The 23,235-nt window shown below is 39.5% G+C and overlaps 1 protein-coding gene across 20 annotated transcripts in view; it reads right to left on the bottom strand.

Annotated features, from left to right (window-relative positions):
• DLG1 (discs large MAGUK scaffold protein 1) overlaps positions 1-23,235 on the bottom strand; it is a 169,436-nt gene that overhangs the window by 129,090 nt on the left and 17,111 nt on the right. Inside the window, exon 1 of one of the 20 annotated variants that reach the window (XM_061371462.1) lies at positions 14,475-15,667. The exons of the other annotated variants lie outside the window; for them this stretch is intronic. Coding sequence (XP_061227446.1) covers positions 14,475-14,504 — 30 coding nt within the window. The 5' untranslated portion in view covers positions 14,505-15,667. Of the gene's footprint in view, positions 1-14,474; positions 15,668-23,235 lie in introns of those variants that run through there. 20 annotated transcript variants of the gene reach the window in all.

The following is a 23,235-nucleotide window of genomic DNA, read 5'->3' on the forward strand; positions in this document are numbered from 1 at the left end:
CTGGGCCTTAGATTTCCTGACCTGGTCCCTAGCTTCCCAGACAACATCCCTGTATGCTTCCCAAGCTGCCTGTCCTTGCTTCCACCTTTTATAAGCCTTTTTTCCCCCTCTAAGTTTCCTCAACAACTTATCCACCCATGGAGGTCTCCTGGCTCCCCTGACGCACTTCCTTCTAGTCAGAACACAACACTCCTGAGCTTGTAAGCAGGTGATCCTTGAATATCAACCAACAGTCTTGGGCCCACCTGCTCTCTGGGGCTATATCCCATTGAACCTTACTAAGCAGGTTCCTGAAGAGGTCAAAGTCTGCTCTTCTGAAGTCCAGGGCAGTGAGCACGCTGTATGCTCTTCTCACCATTTTGAGGAACTTGAACTCTGTCGGAGTGGGAGTCGGGCCCAGAGTAACGACGCAACCTCAATACGAGTATGATCGTTCTCCTCTATTGTTTGCATACATAGTGTTTATATAGGATTCTAAATAAGCCACGCTCCTAAAGCAAAGCTATCATTGGTCCCCAACAACTGTTCACGCGCCTGTCTATACATTGCTATTGGCTAAGCTAAGTTTTACACACATATCTCTGCAACAGCAGGGTGCATGCCTTGTGATAAGCGGTGCATTCCTTGTGGCCAGCAAGCTCCTGTTTCAGCGTTCTGCTTACATTTCTTCGACTCCAGGCCTCCTCAGCTCAGCTGAGTCAGAAAGAGTTCAAGGTTGTCTCACTCGGCTCTAATCCTGGGTTGTGCAGGCCCTTGTGAGAATAACCACTGCACCACAGAACTCTATCATCTCATGATTTGCTACACCAAGGCTGCCCTGGAGTGTCACTCTTCCAACCAGCCCCTCCCTGCTGGTGAGCAGGAGGTCAAGCATGGCACCTCTCCTTGTCGGCTCCTTTATCACTTGCAGAAGGAAGCCGTCTTTCAAACAATCCAGGAACCTCCTGGATTGCTTGCGCTGGGCCATACTGTCCGTCCAACAGGTATCAGGGTGGTTGAAGTCCCCCATGAAGACAAGGACTCGCGAGCGTGAGGCTGTTCCTATCTGTCTATAGAGCGCTTCATCCACAGAGTCCTCTTGATCAGGCGGTCTTTAACAGATCCCCACAGTAATGTCCTTCATAACTGTTCTCCCTCTGACCCTGACTCACAAATTGATCACCTGCCCCCAGACAGAGTTCCATACTCTCCAGCCCATCCCTAACATAAATAGCAATGCCCCCTCCCCATCTGCCAGGCCTGTCTTTTCGAAAGAGCCTGTAACCTTCCATTTCAATACTACAGTCATAGGAACCATCTCACCATGTTTCTGTAATACCAATGATATCATACCCCTGTAGATGTGCACACATCTCTAATTCCTCCTGTTTCTTCCCCATAGTATGGGCATTTGTACAGAGGCATCTAAGCTGAGCTCCAAATGAAGCCAGCTCATTGGCTGGAGAGGCTAAAATCTCCCTACATTGCTCCAAGCATTTGTTATAGGTGCTGGCAACTGATCAGGAGTGTTGGGATGGAATGATGCCCCCCTCCCTCAAACACACCTAGTTTAAGGCTTTCTTGACAGGTGGGCAAGCCTCCTACCAAAACAGCTCTTCCCTTTCGTTGTCAGGCCAGCTCCACCAGCTTCTAGGAGGCCTGACCTCTCAAATTGAGTCCCATGTTCTAAATACCCAACTCCCTGACTATAACACCACCCTTTTAACCATTTATTAACCTGGCCAATCCTCCTAGCCTTTTTAGGATCCTCCCCTGTATCCTGGAGAATTGATGAAAAGACAATCTGAGCTCCAGAGCCCCTAACCACCTCTCCCAAGGCTCTGTAGTCCTTCTTTATGCTCCCCAGGCTAATGCTATCTATATCACTAGCACCCACATGGACAACTAGAAGTGGGTAATAGCCAGTAGGACTTACTAGAGAAGACAGCCCCTCTGCAACATCCCTGATCAGAGCCCCTGGTAGGCAACATGCCTCCCTTGAGACGGGGTCAGGCTGACAGATGGGTGCCTCTGTGCCTTTCAAAGTAGAGTCCCCTACTACTATGACTCACCGCTTTTTCCTGGTGGCACCAGTAGTGATCTTCATTACAAGTGCATCAGCCTGTTGTTCATGTGCTATGTGTTTCCTTGTTAGTCCCCTGCAGAACTGCAAAGCTGTTCTGGGTGGAGACATAAGATTTAGGAGGAACCCCCTTGCTTTTAATTGTCCTCATCCTCCTTTTTCTGTTGTTTTTTTGTTACTAGTTCCCAGCTTCCTGGGTGAATGCCCCCCTTTCCTCCATGAGCTACAATGGACGCTTGTGGCCGCTACACAGGTTGGGCCTGAGGCAAGCAGTCCTGCTTCTTCTCAGCTCCCCTGACATGTTTCAGCCTATTGACAGCGTCCCGCAGCTCAGCCCCTGCTGCAGGAGGACCTCCACTAGGGAGCACCGAGTGTAGCCCTGCCCGTTGTGCACCTTTCCCTCACCAGACCAGTGCAGGCACTCTCTACACCCCGAGCTCTGCGCCGCATCCTCCCCTCTCATCGGCTCTGTCTGGTGCTGACGCTGCCACCGCCGGGGCAACCAAACCGCCGCACACACTGAGGTGGCATGCCCTAGTCGCTCGTGCTCCCTGAGGCAGGTTTTTACCCAGTCAGGGCTAGCGCCACTCCTCCTGGCTCGAACCCCTGTGAGTCCCTGCTCGCATCAGCTGAGCTGTCGGCTCCAGGACAGGTCCTGGCGAGGACCTGAGGCTCCCTCGGTGGCTTTGGCCGCTCTGAGTTGAGGCTCCTGGAAGCTGATCTCCCCCCCTGCTCTGGTGGTGAAGTCGTCCTCTCTCGAGCTACTCACCTCAGCAATTGACCCAATATCATCCTATACATAACTTTTCATACATTATACCCTCCTCAGTTTCTGTGAGCCAACTCTTTTGAAGAATTTTGCATTAGTGTTATTTTGTTAGAAGAATTTCTTTTTAGTCATTAACCAGAGGTTGTATGTATCTGAAGGTAACCTCAGGTAGTACATAAGAATCATATCTCACAGTAACCTAAGAGAGAAGATATTTTTGATACTAGTATGGGTACTCTAAACTACTTACGCGCAGAAGAGCACTTATCTTGCTCTCCCTCCAATGCACCACAGCCTGATTCATCAACGAAAGCAGTCAGGTTGCAATAAAGCAAACTTCAGTTGCTATGTCACTTCCTCCATTGAAAATAGGCTATGTGAGGCAATCAATGAATACTACCCTCTTTTCCAGTAAGAGGTTTAACAAAAAACAAACAAACAAACAAACAAAAAAAATAATGCAGCTTTGAATTCAGAAAAGTCACGTCCAGGGTAGTCTTGTCATTTTATTTTCAAGCTATTATTTCCAACTCTAGTCAAAGTTTTCTTATTAATGTTTGGCACTTGAGCAAAAGCATTAAAGCCAAAACATGAGAATTACTTCTGTCACGTAAAGCAGTCCTAAGAGTAGTACTCCTGGTAAGAAAACAAAACAAACCCAAAAAGTAGGTTGTTTGAAGCATATTTTAAACCTGTACAAGTTATCTGTTGTGAGATGAATTAAGACAACACTTCTGCAAGTTCTGTTACGCATTGTCTGAAACTAACACAAAGTGCAACCAACAGGAAGCAGTAAAGAAGAGGAAAACCACACACAAAAGAGACGAAATGTATCAATGGTTTCTAGAGAACAGTTCATCAGAAAGAAAGCAGAAGGGGTTAACCAAGGAATAATTACTGCTACACACATGGGAAACAGCACAGTTGGCCCCTTTAGCAACACCACATCAGCTGGAAAATAAAAAGCTCAAGATGGGAGAGCCACTTGCCAACTGAACTAACTTTGCTCTTTCCTTTACAGAATTTAACAGGGCTTCATTTTCAAAGAGTATTTGTGCTCTGAAGGATTCAATTTCTATCACCTACTGCTGGCAGGACATCAGAGACTTAAATCAAAGCTTCCACTGGGCACCTTGACTATTGGTCAAAGAGTTGCTAATACAATGACAAACAACAGCAACAAAAAGGGAAAGAAAATTACAAAAGGTTTAACACATTTGTGCACTGTAGTGCCTACATAAGCCATAGAATACAAAATGCAGGTCAAAGTTTTCACATTTATAGTATTTTTATTTGATGTTACAAGGGAAGCCATCATTCAGAGTTAAGGCCACTTTCACAGTATTTGGGTTGCTGAGGACATAAGTTTAAACTCAGAAAGGAAAAGTATACAAACAGTACTTGTCAAAGTTCTCAAAAACATTTCATAGAAAAAACAGATCACCAAAACAAAAACAGTTTCATGTTGCCAGTTCTCATATGCCAGGAAATTATTACCTAGGCCAATGAGGCTGGGATAATCCAATTCTAACAAAGTACCGCATGTCTGTTTATAGTGGATGTAGAAGAACATTGGGCAGAGAAGAGATTCAGAGCAGCCCTGTGGAGAAGGACTTGGGGGTGCTGGTCGATGAGAAAATGAACATGAGCCAGCTTCAGTGTGTGCTCACAGCCCAGAAAGCCAACCGTATCCTGCGCTGCATCAAAAGAAGCGTGACCAGCAGGTCAAAGGAGGGGATCCTGCCCCTTTATTCTGCACTCGTCATACCTCACTTGGAGTATTATGTGCAATTCTGGTGTCCTCAACATAAAAAGGACATGGAACTGTTGGAACAAGTCCAGAGGAAGGCCACGAGGATGATCAGGGGACTGGAGCACCTCCCGTATGAAGATAGGCTGAGAAAGTTGGGGCTGTTCAGCCTGGAGAAGAGAAGGCTGCGTGGAGACCTCATAGCAGCCTTCCAGTATTTGAAGGGGGCCTGTAAGGATGTTGGGGAGGGTCTCTTCATTAGGGACTGCAGTGATAGGACAAGGGGTAATGGGTTAAAACTTAAACAGGAGAAGTTTAGATTGGATATAAGGAGGAAATTCTTTCCTGTTAGGGTGGTGAGGCACTGGAATAGGTTGCCCTGGGAGGCTGTGAACGCTCCATCCCTGGCAGTGTTCAAGGCCAGGTTGGACGAGGCCTTGGGTGCCATGGTTTAGTGTGAGGTGTCCCTGCCCATGGCAGGGGGTTTGGAACTAAATGACCTTAAGGTCCTTTCCAACCCTAACTATTCTACGATTCTATGATTCTATTAACTGTACAAAGGAATTCACAAAGTAATATTGAAATTAAAAAATATACAGTAATTTCAACCAAAATTTTACAGCTTCATGATCGCCAAACCAACAAGTCTAGCTATGTAACATGGAAGATTAGTAGAGTTCTGTGATCCTCTACCTTGCAAAAGGATGTCCTCACATACTTTAAATCTGAAAAGGCCTTACGAAAGTCTCCAAAGTGTAGATACCTGCACTGTCCTTCTTTCATTGATGTTATAAAAGCTCTCTACAAACAGTAGAGGGCAGCATTTCTCCATTTCCACTCGAAAGCATTTCTCTGCTTGCTACGGGCAGCCTTTAAAGACAAGGATGTAAACACCCACAGGAGTCCATAGTAAATTAAATTCCTTTTTCCAAAGTCTCCATAATACAGAAATACACTTCAACAGCCTACTAAGTCAAATAATGAAAAAAAAATCCAGAGAAAATACAAGTTGATTCTGCCAGAAAGCTTTTGATTTCCTTCATGACAGTCCCAATCTGCTACCAAAATTGTTCAAACATGCCGGTCATAAATTGCAGTGCACTGGTGAAGTGACACACAAAAAACTTGTTTCGATTTTATTCTCTGAATGAATATATGAAGAAACATTTTAATTAACTGAAGAATAAGTAAAAGTTTTTAGACTCCCAGTATTTAGGGACGTGAAATAATCCTGCTTTGTAATTAATTAACTTTCCTGTTTAACATTATCAGGTAGCTACTCCTGCAATCTTTTGGACAGAAGAGTTACATTAGAGTAAGCTACAGACGGTGCTTATGTGATTCTAGATGACTAACAATCCTCATTTCTGGAACCAGCCCAATCTGATGCTTTTCCTTCAAAACTATGCAAAGTGAGACAGATCTTTTCTGCTAGGTCTCTCAACCAACCTAAATTCTTAATAAACAGTATAATGTGATCTTTAAAATCAATTAGCTATATTATAATGAGCTTGTGTTATCTACATTATTGTTATAAAAGGCTTTTATTAAATTAATAACTTTAGCAACAAGCAACATTTTGATTTTCAGATTTAATTTATTTGGGCTTGACTTACTGCTCCCATTTCAACATCTTCTCATTTTAAAAGTCACTGCCATCTTGACTTGGAAACATATTCCCTATGTCATCAACACAAGCTCCTCCAGCAACTTTTTTATTCCCTCCTTCCAAGACAGCACTTCCCTCACCGCCTCCAACAGTATTTCCAGCTCTGTATGTACAATTTGGAGGGGTGCTTATATAACACTGTAGGAAACAGTACCTTTCTATCTCCTCAAAATACCATCACAGCCTCCAAAGAGTATTTCACAATCAATCAAAATAAGATCAGGAAGACAGTTCTAAAGACCATACTGCTTCAAGCCCAACCTCAGACTTCTCTAGTCACATGAATTCCAGTGACTTGCATAAAACCAGCTGTGTACATCAGATCCTGTAAACAACTTATCAGGAAGTGAGGAAACTGAAAAATGGATGCATTTCTCACCATACAAGAGATGATGCTTATCTCCAGAAAATTTTCTACAAAGAGCTTATTGTAAGATGCACTTATTAACAATGGTCACTAAGTTAACCACTCCTCACCTTAACTGGAATTTTTATAGCATATAAAGAGTTAAATCTCAATAAAAATAAATAAAAAAACAGTGGCCAGCTGAAGTATTCCCTTGCCGTTTTCTTAGACTGAAGGAAAATGAAAGCAGCATGTAAAAAAAGTTGTGTAATAAAACAGTCCTACTTTTACCTTCTTGAGTCAGAGTTAAGTTACTATCAAACTTAATCACAAGTAGCAGCAGAAAGGTGGTTTGGTTGGAGGGGTGGTGTTTTTGTTTTGGTTTTACTTTTTTAAATAAACTGCAACAGTATTATTACCCTGGACTGTAGGATTATAACATTTCTTCATTTTGATTTGAGGGGTGAGGGGTTTTGAGGAAAGCTACCCGATTCCACGACTTTTGCACTTCTCTAAACTAAAGAACACAGTAGAATTTTCAGACTCAGTTACGTAATAAATAGTTTTTTTTCCATATGTGAATTGATTTTATTTGGGTTCTTTTCCCCAAATAGCAACATAGCAAATTGAAGAGTAAGAAAGAAGTCTCCTCCTGGGTAAAACAGTTACAAAAAGATACAGGAATTAACCAGGAGTCAAACATGCACAGTTTTGAACTACTATACATTTTCAAAGAAATAATGTGTGCACAAGAGTGAAAGGCCATGGTTCAATTACAGAAGAGAAATGGACCAAGCTCATCATTGCAACATCCCAAGAACTTCAAGAGAGTTATTACAAAGATAAATAAAAACTAAGTGCAAGAATGCAAGAAGTGTGACTGCTTAGTTCTGGATTCACTGCTTCTACTTTTGGCCAATGCACCACCCCAGCAGTTGTAAACGCCCAAGTCAGAAGAGCCATTATGGTCTGCTTGAGAGAAGAGCTCTGGAGCTTGAGCCACACTACTTGCAGATCATCTGTCACACACACAATGAGCAAACGAAGCACTCAGTGGCGATGTCTTCACCAGGTAATAAAGGCACGCCAAAGACAGCTGGCTAAATGCAATTATCACACTATTTTTCCAAAAGGAAAGAAAGAAGAGGCCAGAGAGGAGCGAAAAGTCACTGCAATGGAGTGCTCCACCTCAATGACACATTTGAGAGAAACTTGGATGGTGGCTGGCACACTCAGCCCTGTCACAATAAGGAATGAAAAAGAATGTCCTCAACATGTATTATACGTGGGTACAAGGAAACCCACGTTAAAAGTATACACAAAGACTGAAAGAAGGAAGTAATTATTGTTCTCATGTTTTCACACAATGGAGGGGAGGGAATCATTCCTCCAGGCGATATGGGTTTGTCACTGAAACACATGAAGGACTGTTCATTCTCTCTTGGGCATTCAGATGAGTTCATGAAATGCTGATGATTTCCGCCCATGTTGGCCTTTAAGACAGCAGCCCTTAGTTACACTTTCAGTGTGTATTAGAATTTCATTAAACTGTGTCCTTTCCTCCTCCATATCCAAGATGTAGCAGTGTGTGGTCTTCAAAGAACCATCTCTTCGGGGGTGGACCAGACCAACACAAAACACCAAACACAAAAACCCAACAAAAGTCAAAACCTCACAAGGCTGAAACACTTAAACAGTGGCAAGTCTTCACCTAAGTCTTCAATGTTTTCTTTTTTTTTTTTTTTTTTTTTTGGTCTGGTAAATACCAGTCCCAGGAATAAGATTCAAGAAATTTTATTACCACTTATGCAAGTATGACTAATACCCACTGACAATAAATCAGGCTATGATTAAGCCTCAAGTAAAGCATAAAAACACACCTCATGCTAACAAAGCCCTGGTGCAACTTTCTGCATTCACAAAAGAGAAGTGATCAAGCATAGTGTCAGCAATAAAATAAAACTGACTAGTGGCATACCAGATGATCAGCCAGTGAGCTCAGCCATCCTGAAATCTCTCTTCAAGAGAGAAAGCCTTTTGGTTTTTTGCCATCAAGAAATCTAAATACCTCTGCCTACTGGAGGAATCGTGTTGAAGGCCATATGTCCAACTATGAACAACCCTACGCTTACTCACCCACTGTTCTCTCCCACTGTTTTCATTACAACAGGAAACTATGCCAAAACTGTTCACTCTGAGGGTCCAGTTTCATGACCAGCAGTCAAATAGGACAAACATCTTGATCCTGCTGCTGAGAGAATCACTGCTGTCTTCCCTTTCTCCTTCCAAAAATGTTAAGCTCTTAAGCCCAATTTTACTTGTCTTTTCACAAATAGCTGAGTCAATTTAACTGCTCAATACTTTTTAACTCACCATCCCAGCAGCTACCTTTGAATTACTCTAGTGCTCATTATACTTTCCCATGAGCTGGTTTCACTCACTAGCCAGCAGAAAAACATACCAAGTTGTACTAGGTTCCCAGTAGGTGAGCAGTGAAGGCAGAAGCACCCAACAGATCAGTTCACTGTCACTTATGAATCATAGAATGGTCAGGGTTGGAAGGGACCTTAAAATCACCTAGTACCTATGTCCCTGCCATGGGCAGGGACACCTCACACTAGACCATGTTGCCCAAGATTCTGTCTAACAGACAGGAAGCCATGGATCGAATTCTGCTCCCACAGGTTACAGGGATAGCAAAGCAAAAACTACCATTAATGAATCCTGCCTAGAATTAAAACAACCTGGAAGATTACTCAGGTTATGATCATCAGCTCCTCCAAAATAAACTCACACTGTTTCAGGCAAGCAAATGGAGTTCTGAATATGCTTTAAAGTGGTCTTATTTATTAAAAAAATAAAAAAACCACAACAAAAAAACCCAGTTGTCACTTCTCTCTAGTATTAATTAGCAGCTTTTCTTTTAAAACAGGAGGGAAGATAAGCAGTAACTTAAACACAACTCAAGAGCTTCATGTAAGATTGATCAGTCTCATGCAAACGCCTCAGGTATGTGGCATCCGGTTTCTTTGAGCACACAAACTCAAAAAAAATACAAACTCCACTGATGTGCCTGCCTGAAAAACTATACAATTCTAATAATTTTTGGTTTATCAATGAAATGACCCTGTATACTTGCAGTCACTTAGAAGCAAACACATGTAAACAAAGATTACCTCTGGAGATGTTCTGTATACAAAGCACATGCCACAGATTTATACTTTTGGTTTGTATTTTATGCGCAATTTGGTAAGACCAGACAATCACGTAAGAGACAGGATTACTATACAGCAACTGCCTCTTGCCCAGAAAGCCCTTGAATCCTGAACTCTTTGTGGCTGGGAGAACACCAAATAACATACAAAGTGAACGAGAATTCTGAATTTAAGAAAATACCCTTAAAAAGAACTCAAATGCAGGAAGCTTATTATATCCTTTTAATTGATACAGAGCAAGAACAAACTTTTATTAATTATTTGCCTTACATCTATTTTCTCGTGCCTTCTTAGTACAGCTTTTCAGATTTTGCATATCAGGTTCCTTTTATCATTTCTACTACTGTTAGCCTCTGCCACCTTCAACTTCATCACTCTTGGTGTCCTCAACACCCTCAAATCCATTCATCTTCAAAACTCAGACAAGCCACCTTCAGTACCGCCCATGGAAACAGAAGCGAAGTATTTCTTAAGTTCTTTAGCTTCGACCTCTGGATTTAACTAATCTCCTGCCATTTTGTGCTGCATTGGGCTTTTTTATTTGACATGTAGGGGTTAGAATCATGACCCCCTGCCAAAGTCCATTTTGTGTATTAAAGCTTCTAACTTTTTAAAAGCTTATTCATGACCATAAACACACGCAGTTTGAGTATCATTCCTCCTGGCATGACCACAAGATCAGTAGTCTCTGACTGTATTCTTCCTTTTTTTGTCAAATACCTTTTAAACCCATCTATGGCACACATTACTCACATACTTCATCTCCTATTCTAAATCAAAGTTAGCCAATCCTTTAGTCTGGAGACTGCCATCCTTGATTTTCATACTTACCAACTATCTAGTAGGCAGCTGTTTTCTTGGCATTGCATACTTCAAGATTACATGCAAGAGTGATTTCATACTATCTGCTGACACTGCCAGCATTAGTGATGCACGATTCTTTTCACTTCCCAAAGCTCTTTTGATGGCTAATTCTGCACACATTTCCTCAGTGTTACAACCAGATGGCACATCAAAGCCAAGTGGTATATTATTAGCACCACTCAATTGGCTCACCAGATAACTATTATTTATACACAATCCAATGAAATATGTTTGGAAAGCAAATCGCTTTTTCATGAGGACATGGGATGTTGGCAAAATGAAGTTCCTTGCCAAAACCCATCATGACACATCATTTACATGTGCCAACTTAGAAAGGCTGTTGAGGGCTATTTAGCACTCAAGGTATTTCTTAAGCTTTTAGTGTAAGAATTTCCCATATAACTGCATTTCCATCCATCTACAATTTTAAATTCACAAAATTCTCTATTTTGTTCCTCCACTTTGAGAAAGCATCCTCCTTTGGGCCCACCAAGTAATTTCTGCATCAAGTTTATATGTAAAAGCTTGGATTTTAATAGTTTCCATTTGCACACAATTGCCTCTATCATATTTTATTTCCTACCAACATCAGTTTTTAGCTTTTATGTACGCAGTAGCTCAGAATGTTAAAACTTGCATTGTAGCCTCTCTTTATGCTTTTTCAAACACTTGGTAGATCGTAGCTGGAATACAGTAATAAGTACAGTGGAGAGACACTAAGATTGCCAAGTGGCTGAAGCACAATTGAGAACTGGGAACTGGGCTTACTCAACCTGGAGAAATTAAGGCTTTGCAAGAATCTAGTAACAGCGCAAGAGAAGGTTACCAAGAGAAAGCGTGGCCCTTGCTATGCACAGCAGGAGAAAAGACAACCTTAAATTGAGAGAAGGTGAGGGCTACAAAACATAATCAAAGCCCTATGTAACCTGGTCTGAAGGTGATGCTGACCCTGTTTTAAGCAGGTAGTTGGACTAGATCACTTCCCTGTGCAAGAGATCCTGTCATTACCTTTTCACTTGCAACTAGTAGGTAGGGCAGCAGATTTCACTTGAGGGAAATTCCTGGAACTCACAGTAATAACAATGGGACTCTGAATTACAATACACTGCACAACTAAGTGAGGAAACCTGCAGGAATCACATACACTCACTGCCATCTTTCCAACTTAGCCACCCTGGCTGTAGCTGTGCAGGCACCATGCAGCCTCCCACCCTGCACAGCCACATCACTGCTCACCCAGAACTCATGATATAAGTTTTAACACCTTGGTGACCCTTCATTTTTCTCCCTTGGTAAGAGGCTTATGCATCATACATGCTTCCCCTCTCCCAAGACACCATGTTTTGACTACTCTCAGAAACAAAGTACTGGACTAGACTGATGCTGCTGTGGTGCAGTCCAAGCAGCATGCTTCTTCGTATTTCAAAATTAAAATTGTACAAACAAATAATTCTTCTGCACTAGTCTTGCTAGGAATACTAATCAAAGACAGTTTACATCGCTTTAAATTCAAGTGTTGTACTGAAGTACAGTGCTGAACAAACAAGCTACGAATGCTCAAAAAATTCTTTTTCTGTACAAAATCTTCATATTTTGTACTTTTAAGTACCATGAACTCATTTAAAACTGTTACTTAAATAAAAATCATTACTGTAAGCTCAGCCCACGTGCCTGCTCTTAATAGTATCCATGGTTGCAGTGATGCAAATTTGTCTACCTACATCAAACCAAATGTGCCCACATAAGGAGAAAAAAAAAATATTAATCAGTATTCTTTGTACTAGATTAGGACAAAGTAAACCAATTAGACCTTACAAGACAGAACAAAAAGTGGTCTAAGAAACTGTTCACCCATCACAACTAGATCTTAATACTGAATTAAGCAAAACAGAATTATCAAAAATCAAATTATAAAAGACTTCAAGTTAATTAGGAAATTCATCTCACTGACCAAATTCTTCACTTCCCTAGTCAGAAATAAAGATTAGCAATGAGTTATTTCAAATACTTCTCCACTCAAGGTAGAGAAAGGGGAAGCATTTAACACTATTACTAATCCTATAATAAATTTCTTTAATGCTGATTTCAAAACTGCCTGCCTTACATGCATTTATTTTCCTTTTTTTGAGGACAAATAACCAAGGAATGTATTTTGCATTAGACTACAACTTTCAAGTCATCAAATGCACACATGTTCCCAGGCAAGTAAACAGTTCTTTTACAAGTCCCACTTTAAATAAAAAACTTTAGCTGAAGCATCAAGCTACTACAGCAGTATTCAGTTAAATGAGGCCAAAATTTCACATGAAGGAGTCAGGAAGAATTAAGTGCTGATAACTTCAGGTGGAAAGGCATGATCAGTCTAAGCCCATGTAAGACTATGCTGTGCAGAGAGGATGATCTTTCTCTCCCATGCAGCGTTTCTATGAGTAGTCTTACTTGGTTAGCAAGCATAGAGCTGGGCTAATCATACCAAAACACAGTTGTTTTTTTCCAGAACACATTTTCTGTTGGCTTAACTTTCCATACAAGTTATCTTTATTATCTTAAACAAATGCACAACATAAAACTAAAGTTGAGCAGTTAACTGCAAAAATGACAGCACTGCCCATTTGGTTTTTAAAACAAACACAACAAAACTAAGGTACATGCTGATATAACCAAACTGATATCCAATCCTAATCTCACTGTACAAAGAGACTATTCTAAAAGAAATAAAGCAGAAATAACCCAAATGAATGTTATTAATCAAGCATGATTTTCAAAGGGTATGTTTCACTTCCAAATAAAACCTTAACAGTTCAGACACCAGAAAGTCTCTTTTGCTGGTGATAGACAAGGTAATTTCATTCCAATCAGCCTGTGCTTCCTTGTGTCAAACCTCTTGACCTTTTCTCTTATACAAGCTACCACTGAACCTACATATTATAAAGATGTTCAATTTTATTACTTCTTGAGGACATTTGTATAAGTTCTATGATTTCATATTATCTGAAGAATGTCAGAAGTCAAAGTAGCTTGTTAAACATTAAACCTGCAGCTATTTAATCATCCAGAAAAATAGAGTGATACAGAACAACAGTTTACCACCTGCAGGAAAATAAAAAATTCCAAAAAAGCCAGACAACACACTATTAATACTATTCCTGCATCATATTATCTTTAGCAGTTACAAGTGGACTGTGTTAAAAACAATCATCCTAGCACATGTAATGTGCTAAAACTTCATCCTAGCACAAAGTAATGACACTAAGATGTCTGGGTGTCTTTTATTTCAATCACAAGATGTCAAAATAAAGCATCTTGAAATATATCCATCTGTAACAGGACTACCCAGATTAATCTTCTTTTCTTTGATAATTATTTTTAAACATTTCTTGATAAAGAAGATGTAGAACAGCATTTGGAATTCCTTACTCTGTAATAAGAAGCAAGCTACTATTCTAGCCCATATAGAGAGTGAATTTTTATAGAAGAAAGCCTTACTGCAGAATGACAACAAAACACACAAACAAAAAAAAAAATCAACAACCAAACAAAAAAATCATTCTACTACACTTTAGTTTTTAACATGTGCATAATTAGCTGTTACAAGAATTAACATCTATTACTTTTCTTAGCAACAACTAAAGATCAATTTTGGCAGTCCGTGCAGGTGAAGTAAAAAAAAAAAAAAAAAAAAATCTACGCTAAAAAAAACCTTCAAGATGTTTTCATTACAGGTAGACAAAAACTGGACAAATGATTCAACAGGAACTTCCCAGACTGTAGGCTTTAATCAAAAGCTGTATCATCTTACCTTTGTTGTTACAATGCATAAGCAATCCATCGTTTCAGCATAGCAGGTCTCTTTCCAAACATTTAAAAGGTTTATGTTCAATCACAGCTAAACACCATCTCAACAGAAGGAGAAAGAGCACGCTTATTTAATAGTCAAAACAGTAGAATGCATGTCAGGGTTCCCTTCGAATTCATTCAGAGGTAGAAACACCGTGGAGAAAAAGCAGCAGGCTCAAATACAAATGCTGTAAGTTTCATGAAAGATTCTTAGCCTATTTTGATTATCTACAGCTGAAAAACTTAAATTTACCCTTGAAAATATCCTATAAAAGATGTCAAATCCTATTCCATACCAGTTAAGTACCTCCTCATATTCTATTTCATATACTCCTCTTTCAGGATTACCTAATACATGAGCATCACAGGGAATCATTTGATGCAATGCAATACAAAATTATTTTACAGCCAAAAAAAAAAAAAAAACACACCCTCAATTCAGCTTTTCTTAGCCGGTTACAATTTCTAAAATGAAATGTCTGTTCAAAAATAGTTTTGGTTGCAAGCAAGTATTTCTCCCCTAACGTCATTTCAGCATTTGCAGACTGCAAAATAACTGATTTCTTAGGCAGTAATGAATGGAATATTCCATGTAGAAGAGGGAGAGAAGAAAGTGGCAAGGAAACAGTAATGCATATTGCAAGAGAAACGCTATTTTGAGCCCTGAATTAACCTAGAATTTCATTTTCTTTTGTAAGACTGTAATGCAGTGACAAGGCAAAGTTTGTATGCACAGGCATTGTCTTCTCAGTCTAATAAGCACAGCTGGGAAAACTCAAACACCTGGGCACAATAAAACCTGCTACATACCATGAAACACTAAATTGACAGTTTCATACATTAGTAAGAACCTTATTACATTAATTTCCCACAAGTGGCATTTAAAGCAACTAGTTAACTCAGTTTCTGCTACCTTGCCCTGCTATGTCTCCCACTAATATCTTTGCTGCAAACACAATGAAGTATATTGAAAAAACTCAATAAATAATTTCAAACTATTAGATCTCACCTGCAGCATTTTGCTTCTAGCCCAAGACGTACAACTACCCAAACTGATTATATTTCTTATCAGCAAACTCAGAATAAACTAAGTATATATCTAGAGTATTAGCACTATTCCCCACTCGATTCCTTGACTTGGCCATATGTACAATGCAGGGGTGGGACGGTGGAGGACACCAGAAACTTTATCAAACAAGAAAACTATTCTTCCTAAAATTAAACATTTTATTTTGCAGGCAGGTAGTACTTTTACAGCACAAAGAAGAAGATAATATTACAAATTACTTTTCAGACTTAAAAAAAAAAACAAAAACAAAATAACTCTCAAAACAAACCACACATCAAAAAAAACCCAAACCATTAAAGAAGAAAAGCTTGACTGCATGCTAGAAAGACAACCCTATTCACCTCGAATGGAATTTCAAGGGAAATTTTATACCATTCAGCCACCAAGACCAGGGTTTTTACCTTGTGTGTCCAAGTCAATCCAGAGATAGTTTTCATTTTCACACTGTCTATGAAGTCTGTGAAGAATTTCTACTATGAACACCTAGGTGAAGTTTTCACTGCTACAGAGCATCACCAGAAAAAATATGCATCTTTCAGATTGATAAGGCTCAACTCTGACATAAGGCTCAATACTGACTTCAGAAAGCAGAAAAGCACCAGTTAAGCTGATGAGGATTTCTTCTTTGTCAGAAATGGGGGGGGACAGGGACAGGACGGGGATGAGGGGGAAATTACTCTCACAGCACACACAGCACCCCACATACAAACTGTCCTTGCATTTCTCAAGTCTTTTCTTGGAAAGACTGCAAAGATCAGAAAAATTAATGAAATGCAAATATCCAAAAAGGTACAAAAAATGAGGAAACACATTTTTAAGTGACTTGGCACATGTCCAGCATCTTGCTCAGAAACACCTCCAGTGACTAGTCCAAGGCATGTAGTCAGTCCACATCTGTTTCTTGCACAGTCTTTGCTTTAGGAACCCCAATAGCAGACACAAACTTTACTCGTCCCTCATGCTCTGCCCATGAAAGGCAAAGATCAATGATACTTTCTCATCACCCAAATCTCTCTCAGCCACCTTGGTTCAAAAGTAAGCTTTTGCAGACTAATCTTGGCTACAACCAGCTTACATTCAGGGTCACTCTCTTTTTTTCCCCCTCAGTTTTTTATTCTCTTGCCTTCTTTGGCAGTCTTTGAGAACTAAGGATCATCACCATGCCATTTCTTCCCCTCCCACCATTCTTTTGACAAGACACTGAGGCCTGTCAATCTTGTAAAAAGCACAAAACTTCTCTCAGGTTGCTGATGAAGACTATATGATGGGGAAAGAAAACTACCCAGAGAAGTGGGGAACAGGCATTTCTTTGCTGAGGATTTGTGGATCTGACTGCTCATCATGACTGCTAAGCACTTCAGAGCAGAAGATACAGCAAAAGTCACCTCATAACAAGCATGCTTGACAATAGCACATCCATTGCACCAGAGTAACACATCCAGCCAACCGACATTACAGCCCTTTACCTACCACTGCACCACTGTTACGGATTAAAAGCCATTCTGGTGTGTCTGCACAGTTCTCTCAAGCCCCATATTTAGGTAAGCACAAACAATAGAATGTCCACACGGAGGGGTGGGGGGGGGGAAGGGGGGAAGAATCACACACACCATAGTGGTAGAACAAAAAATTCTGTAGCAAACACCAGTACACATTTTCATGAGTGTAATACACAGATGGATAAGCACTCAGAGAGCACTGTCTGTAAAAAAGTATTTCTAGCTCAAAAGCAGTTTTTGCAGACTTTTCATTAGAAATACTACACACAGAAGAAGTAAATATTCAAAACAGACTGACCAAGATACAAACAGGCATTGTAATACAGCTTCTTGAAGGCAAGTTTTGAAACTCCTTGACCAGTCAAGCACATGATACAATTTGGACCTCAGAATAAACAGGGGTGTTTTTTCAAACAAGAACTAGGTAAGGAAACCAGAACTAAAACTACTGGTATTAAGCAGTTTAATAAAATAAGTTAAAACAGTCTTTAAATAATATTGTGGGGAGCAACAGGAAGATGTCAAAGTGCACACCAAAACTTGAATCAAAATCTTGAAATTCCCCATTTTTAATGCACTGAAGAGTAAGGCATTCACACATAGTATTGTCAGCCATTCAAACCACTATTATTCTCCTGAACTTGTAAGAAGCATTGCCATTTGCTCATGTCATTTGCATTTACTGAAAATAAATCTTTATGTCCAGTCACCTCCAAGTGATCTCAGTAACAATCAGCAACAACTATTTTATGCCATTTGGCCAGAAGGAAGAAGAGCATTTCCACTCACCACTAGTTGTAGCATTAACATTGAAAAACAAAGAGCAATTCTCATGTGAGAAACAAAGGGAAGGTTTTTTCTTGACTTGCAGTATCTACAAATTCTTTTGGGTTACATTTGACAGTCACTTTTTGTGTCTTCACAGGCTTATTCTTTTCCTAGTGATTCTATCTACAAAGTCACCAGGTAACTAAATAAAGGAAAATTCATGCACAGATAAACCATGCATAGAAATAAATCACGCAAGTGAAAACAATGCTTTGGAAGATGCTGATTTTGCAAATAAAGAATTTCTTCATCTATCCACAAATTTAAGAGTACTTGTGGTTATTTAAATACTGATTTGCTCTCAGATTCTATGAGGAAACCTGCACAACACACAGCTATCACAGGTGTAACCAGAGAAGCCTGCTCCACTCAGGTATGTCAACTGCTCAACCTCAGCATATTTGAGGAGACATTTCAAAGACTCAGTAAAGATCAAGCACTATTACCACTGCAAGCATTCTCTCATCTCCTTTACTAAAGGAAACATTAAAATTTTAGGCCCTGTAACCAAATTTATTCAGCTACTTTTGAACCTGGCTGCAAGATGCAGTATGACAAGGTTTAAAAAAAACATAATTAGATACTGAATTCACGCCATTTATTCTTGTAAGTTCTCTACTTCTGAATTGAGAAAGGTAAGTTTTTTTACAAATAGAAGATTTTGTTGCTTGTATATGCATTCTGAACTGAGCACCCGGCTTGGCATTGTTTTGTTCACTTTTGCACTCAGTTTGACAAGAAGCCTGCCCTGGAAAGCTTTTTTAAGTTTGGTTCAAAATTTACATACTTTCATTTGCACAAACAGCCCGGATTTCAAGAACTGAAGGCGAAATACATAGCAAGCCAAACATCATTTCCCCGCCAGAAAATTAACACAGAGAAAGCAATGAAGCTTCTGAGTGATCAAAGACTATGTACAATATGCTTAAAAAAAACCAGACACGCTATTTCTGCAGAAAACTAGTTGATAGAAATAATGGGGGGGGGGGGGGGGGGGGCGGGACACGACCCAAAACATATATCTATAAGCATAAAGGACCAAAATGCTAACAGTGAGCATGACAATGAGATATAGCATATCATCATGTCAACCAGTACCGAGTCTTTATTAAGGCAAAGAAGGTTTTGAAGACAGCACAATGCATCTGGGACTTTCCCAGGAACAGCCCGTTATTACAGCAAGTACAATTTGACTGTATTTGGAAACACCAGGTGAGAATATTGCCGTTAAAAATTCAGAAACAGCAAAACAAAACTAGAGTATCCTCAGGCATTAAAAATGTGTTCTTCATATACAGATACCTCTTTCTGAGATTTCCCCCAAGATCCCAATTAACCACTTGATGCCACATTCCATTTTGAATACAAACTGCTACTGATTACATACAGATTTTTTCATTCCACTAGAAGCCATACACCCAAAGTTCTTTCCTCTAGACTATCTCAGCTCATCTTATTAAGAAGTCACAAAAAACTATCAAAACTTTACAGCTGTTAATAAGACATTACCACCCAACTCCCATGTTGTAGGTGAAAATTAGGGTAGTTTAACTTTATTCCTTTTTAAAATACTCAACATTGACTACTGTCTTTTTACAGATACTAAGCAAACAGCATGAGCTGCAGTATGCCTTAATAGTGAAAGGGGCTAAAGGAGCTGCATTAGCAGAAACGCAGTCAGTAGTATCAAGCAAAATTATTATTCCTCTTCACCTGGCACTTCTAATATGGCATACGGAATACCGCATCCAGTTTTGGGTCCCTTGATACAACATGGACACTGGTAACCTGAAGCAAGTTCTGCAGACAGCCATGTAGATGGTGAAAGGCCTGGAAGATTTGCCCCTTAAAGAGAGGATCAGGACACAGGACTTGTTTTAGTCTCAAGAAAAAAAGAAAAAAAAAAAAAAAAATCAGTGGAACCTACAAGCAGCCTTCCAGTACCTACAATGAGACTGCCCAGAGGACAAAAGCCAAGTGCATACTGCACTATGGAAAGATATGAGAAAACATGATTAAATGGGAACAGATTTCTACCAGAAACAAGGAAAAGCATTTTCAGCATGAGGATAGTAAAGCACTGGAACAGATCAGACAGAAAAGTTTTGCAGTTCCCATACTTGGAGGTTGTCAACGCTCAGCTGGTTGAAACCCTTTGAACTCTGATCAACCTCACAAGTGAGGCTGAATTATTTTATGATTCCTAGATGTTTAGAGTTTCATTTCCACAATGCTTGGGCATCAAAATCAGCTGACACATCTAGAGTTTCAGCTATTTTCCTTACTTCCTCTTTTGCTTTCTTTTTATTAAAAGAAATTGGCAAAAGGCCTTAAAATACAGTGAGCCAGACAGTCTCTCTACATGCCAGACACTAAACACATGGGCATGTGCAGATAAACAGGGAAACCACTGATCAGACAAAAGTACTTCAGCCACCATTACTCACTACAGAGAACTGTCAGCCCAAGCCATTCCAGATCCAGTTCCTCCTCCTAAGACAAAGCATTTATTTTGAGTAAGTGTTCAGTGGTCTGCATTTTTTTCCAACATCCATCTAAAATGAAATTATTGTGGCTACTTTTAATTTAAGCTGAACAGCAAACACTTTTTAACTTCTCAGATTTAAAATTATCACCATATTAAGACATACCCTACAGATTAAAGAAGAAAAAAAGAATGTCACAAAATTACTATCTCCCTAGCAATACACGCAATTAGGTCCAAGGAGATTTCTACCAGTGGTTCAAGTTATACCACATATTTCTCAAAGCCAAATTATCCCACCTACAGATGGCACTACAGATCACAGCAAACAGCTTAACAGATTGTTCTCTCCCATACACATACTTCTCTCACACATTTTCCAGCGTTAAGCGATCTTGCTTTAGATTTGTTAGCTGCTTTGCCAATGATACCTAAAACCTGTTTTAATTTTTAATGAGAAAACAGTATGCATGTTTCATCCTTTCCAAATTGAATCTATACTCTTTTTTTCTTTTGCTAATTCCTAGTACTGAAAGGATTAACATTCCTTTCCTGCTTGAGAATCTTTTTTTTTTCTGGTGGTTTTTTTCTGTTTTGGTTTGGTTTTTTTGCCTCATCATCTTTCTCTACTGCAGATCAAAACAAATAAAACTATCAAATAAGGCTCCAGGAAACATAAAACATGGAAAAGAAAACAGATTGCAGTGAACAGGAAAACTGCAATATGTAGCTCTTTCTCTAATGCAGTTCCTATGGGGATTACAAACTCCAATCTTTTGATCCAAAGCAGAACTAGGCTACATCCCACTAATAGTCCTCAGGCAACCTAAGCTTGTATACCACTATGCTATGTATATACACAAGCACACATTGCTAAAAAGTCATTCCCAAAGTCAGCTGTGTAGAAAGTTCTTGTAATACAATCCTTAATCACTTTAGGGGAGCATTATATTCCCACTCAAGCAACTCTCAGATATACGATCAATGTATCAACTGGAAGAACACTTATTTGCCTCACAGTAACTACAACAACATATATCATTAAGGTAAAAGAAAGCATTAAAAGTATTAACTCCAAGGCCAATAATTTGCAAACGATTAAAACCTGTCCAGTTCTTACAACCTACAGTCCTACCAGCCCAGCAAGCAATAGAATAGAGCTTAAAAAGTGGCTCTGGTTGTATCTGATTAATGAACTAACATTGAATTGGGCAGCAACCTTGCAAGTCTAAAAGTAACAGGTTTTGTTAAGCAAACAAAAAAAAATAGCTATTAACAAAATCTGATCTACTACACTCAGGTTCCCTCCAATCTCTAGTAAATTTCAGCAAGCAAAACAAATCATTGAACACATACTATACCAGAACTGTTATAGGCTTAGGCTGATTAAAACCAAATATATAAAACAAATCTCAACTAGGGACCTAAAAAAGCAGCATATTATTGAAACCAAAATGCATTAAGTTTTACAGGATAAAAACATTAATTTTCAGGTACTACACAGAGCAAGTATGTGGAATATAAGCTGTCAATACATTGGAATTTCTCCTCCCAATTTCATGAAATTTCAGAATATTGAGGGAAAGGTATTGCCTTACAGGTGTACAAAGGAAAAAAACCACACAAAAAATGTCACTGAAGAAAAAAGAATTAAGGAAAAGAATTAAGGCAAAATATACAAGAGCATATGCTTACTGTAGCACTTTTCATATATATATATATATGTATATGAAAGCTAAGCTAAACTATGACATCCACATAAACTAGAGAAAGCAAAAGAAACCAATACTGAATTACTACTCTTCAAAAAATGTCCACATTTACTACTACGAATTGGAAGCAGTATTCTACCTAATGAAATGCACAAGGAGACATGTACTGTAGGTGACAAACTGAGAAAAGTTTGGTTTCAGTTTCACATAAACTAGGATCAACACCAGTATAGGCAACTATGTTTTTAAATACTCCAGTAAATGTAAACTCTGACCTTCATATACAGAAGGTCAAGCAACTGTTTGACTTTCACATGATACTTAAGAAGTCTGAAGGAAGGCAGGTGGCTTTGTCACAATGCTCAAATCTGGGCCACTCAGAAATAACAAAGCAATTCACACCATATAGAAAGGCTACCAGACCATACTAGAGAAACAGCTGTATTATCTAGCAAACAGTTCAGCTGGGAACATACACTTTTGTCTATGGTGAGACTTCCCAAGTAAGGCCATTCTTGCTTTCAACGCATCAGTTGTCTTGCCACGATAATGTGCCTGTTGTCATTGCTGCACTGTCATGGACAAGCACTTGTATTCCTGGCAATCTATTAGCACATGAGAATAATAATGAAAGATGCACTTTTATGATTAAGTTAAACCTTCATACGCATCTCTATGTAAAATTTAGAAAGATAAAGGGATACCACTACTCTGTACCTGATCACAGAATCATAGAATAGTCAGGGTTGGAAAGGACCTTAAGATCATCAAGCTCCAACCCCCCTGCCATGGGCAGGGACACCTCGCTGTAAACCATGTTAATCTTTCTTGTTGTGGGCATCTCCGTCACAAAATGAGCAAACTTTTATAGGATTAGTTTTCCAGTTTCTGGAGGGGGGTCAAGGGAAAAATAATCACAAAGCCTGGATTTAACAGTATGCACTATTCTGCACTTCAGATTTCAACAAGGTCTCCCCTTCAGGGGAAGCACAAAATGCACTACAGTTGCAACAGCATAACACAAATCTCATAGTAGGAGATAACCTGCTTCACAATCCTAGCTGCTGGAATTAGAAGCATGCTTAACAGTAACAAAATGGTTTGATAGGAATATAAGTCCATTACACTGT

The sequence above is a fragment of the Neopsephotus bourkii genome, unplaced genomic scaffold (genome assembly GCF_033783945.1).
Source record: "Neopsephotus bourkii isolate Nb327-2 ecotype Australia unplaced genomic scaffold, CSIRO-AGI_Nbou_v1 NB_1574, whole genome shotgun sequence".
Classification (NCBI taxonomy): Eukaryota; Metazoa; Chordata; class Aves; order Psittaciformes; family Psittacidae; genus Neopsephotus; species Neopsephotus bourkii.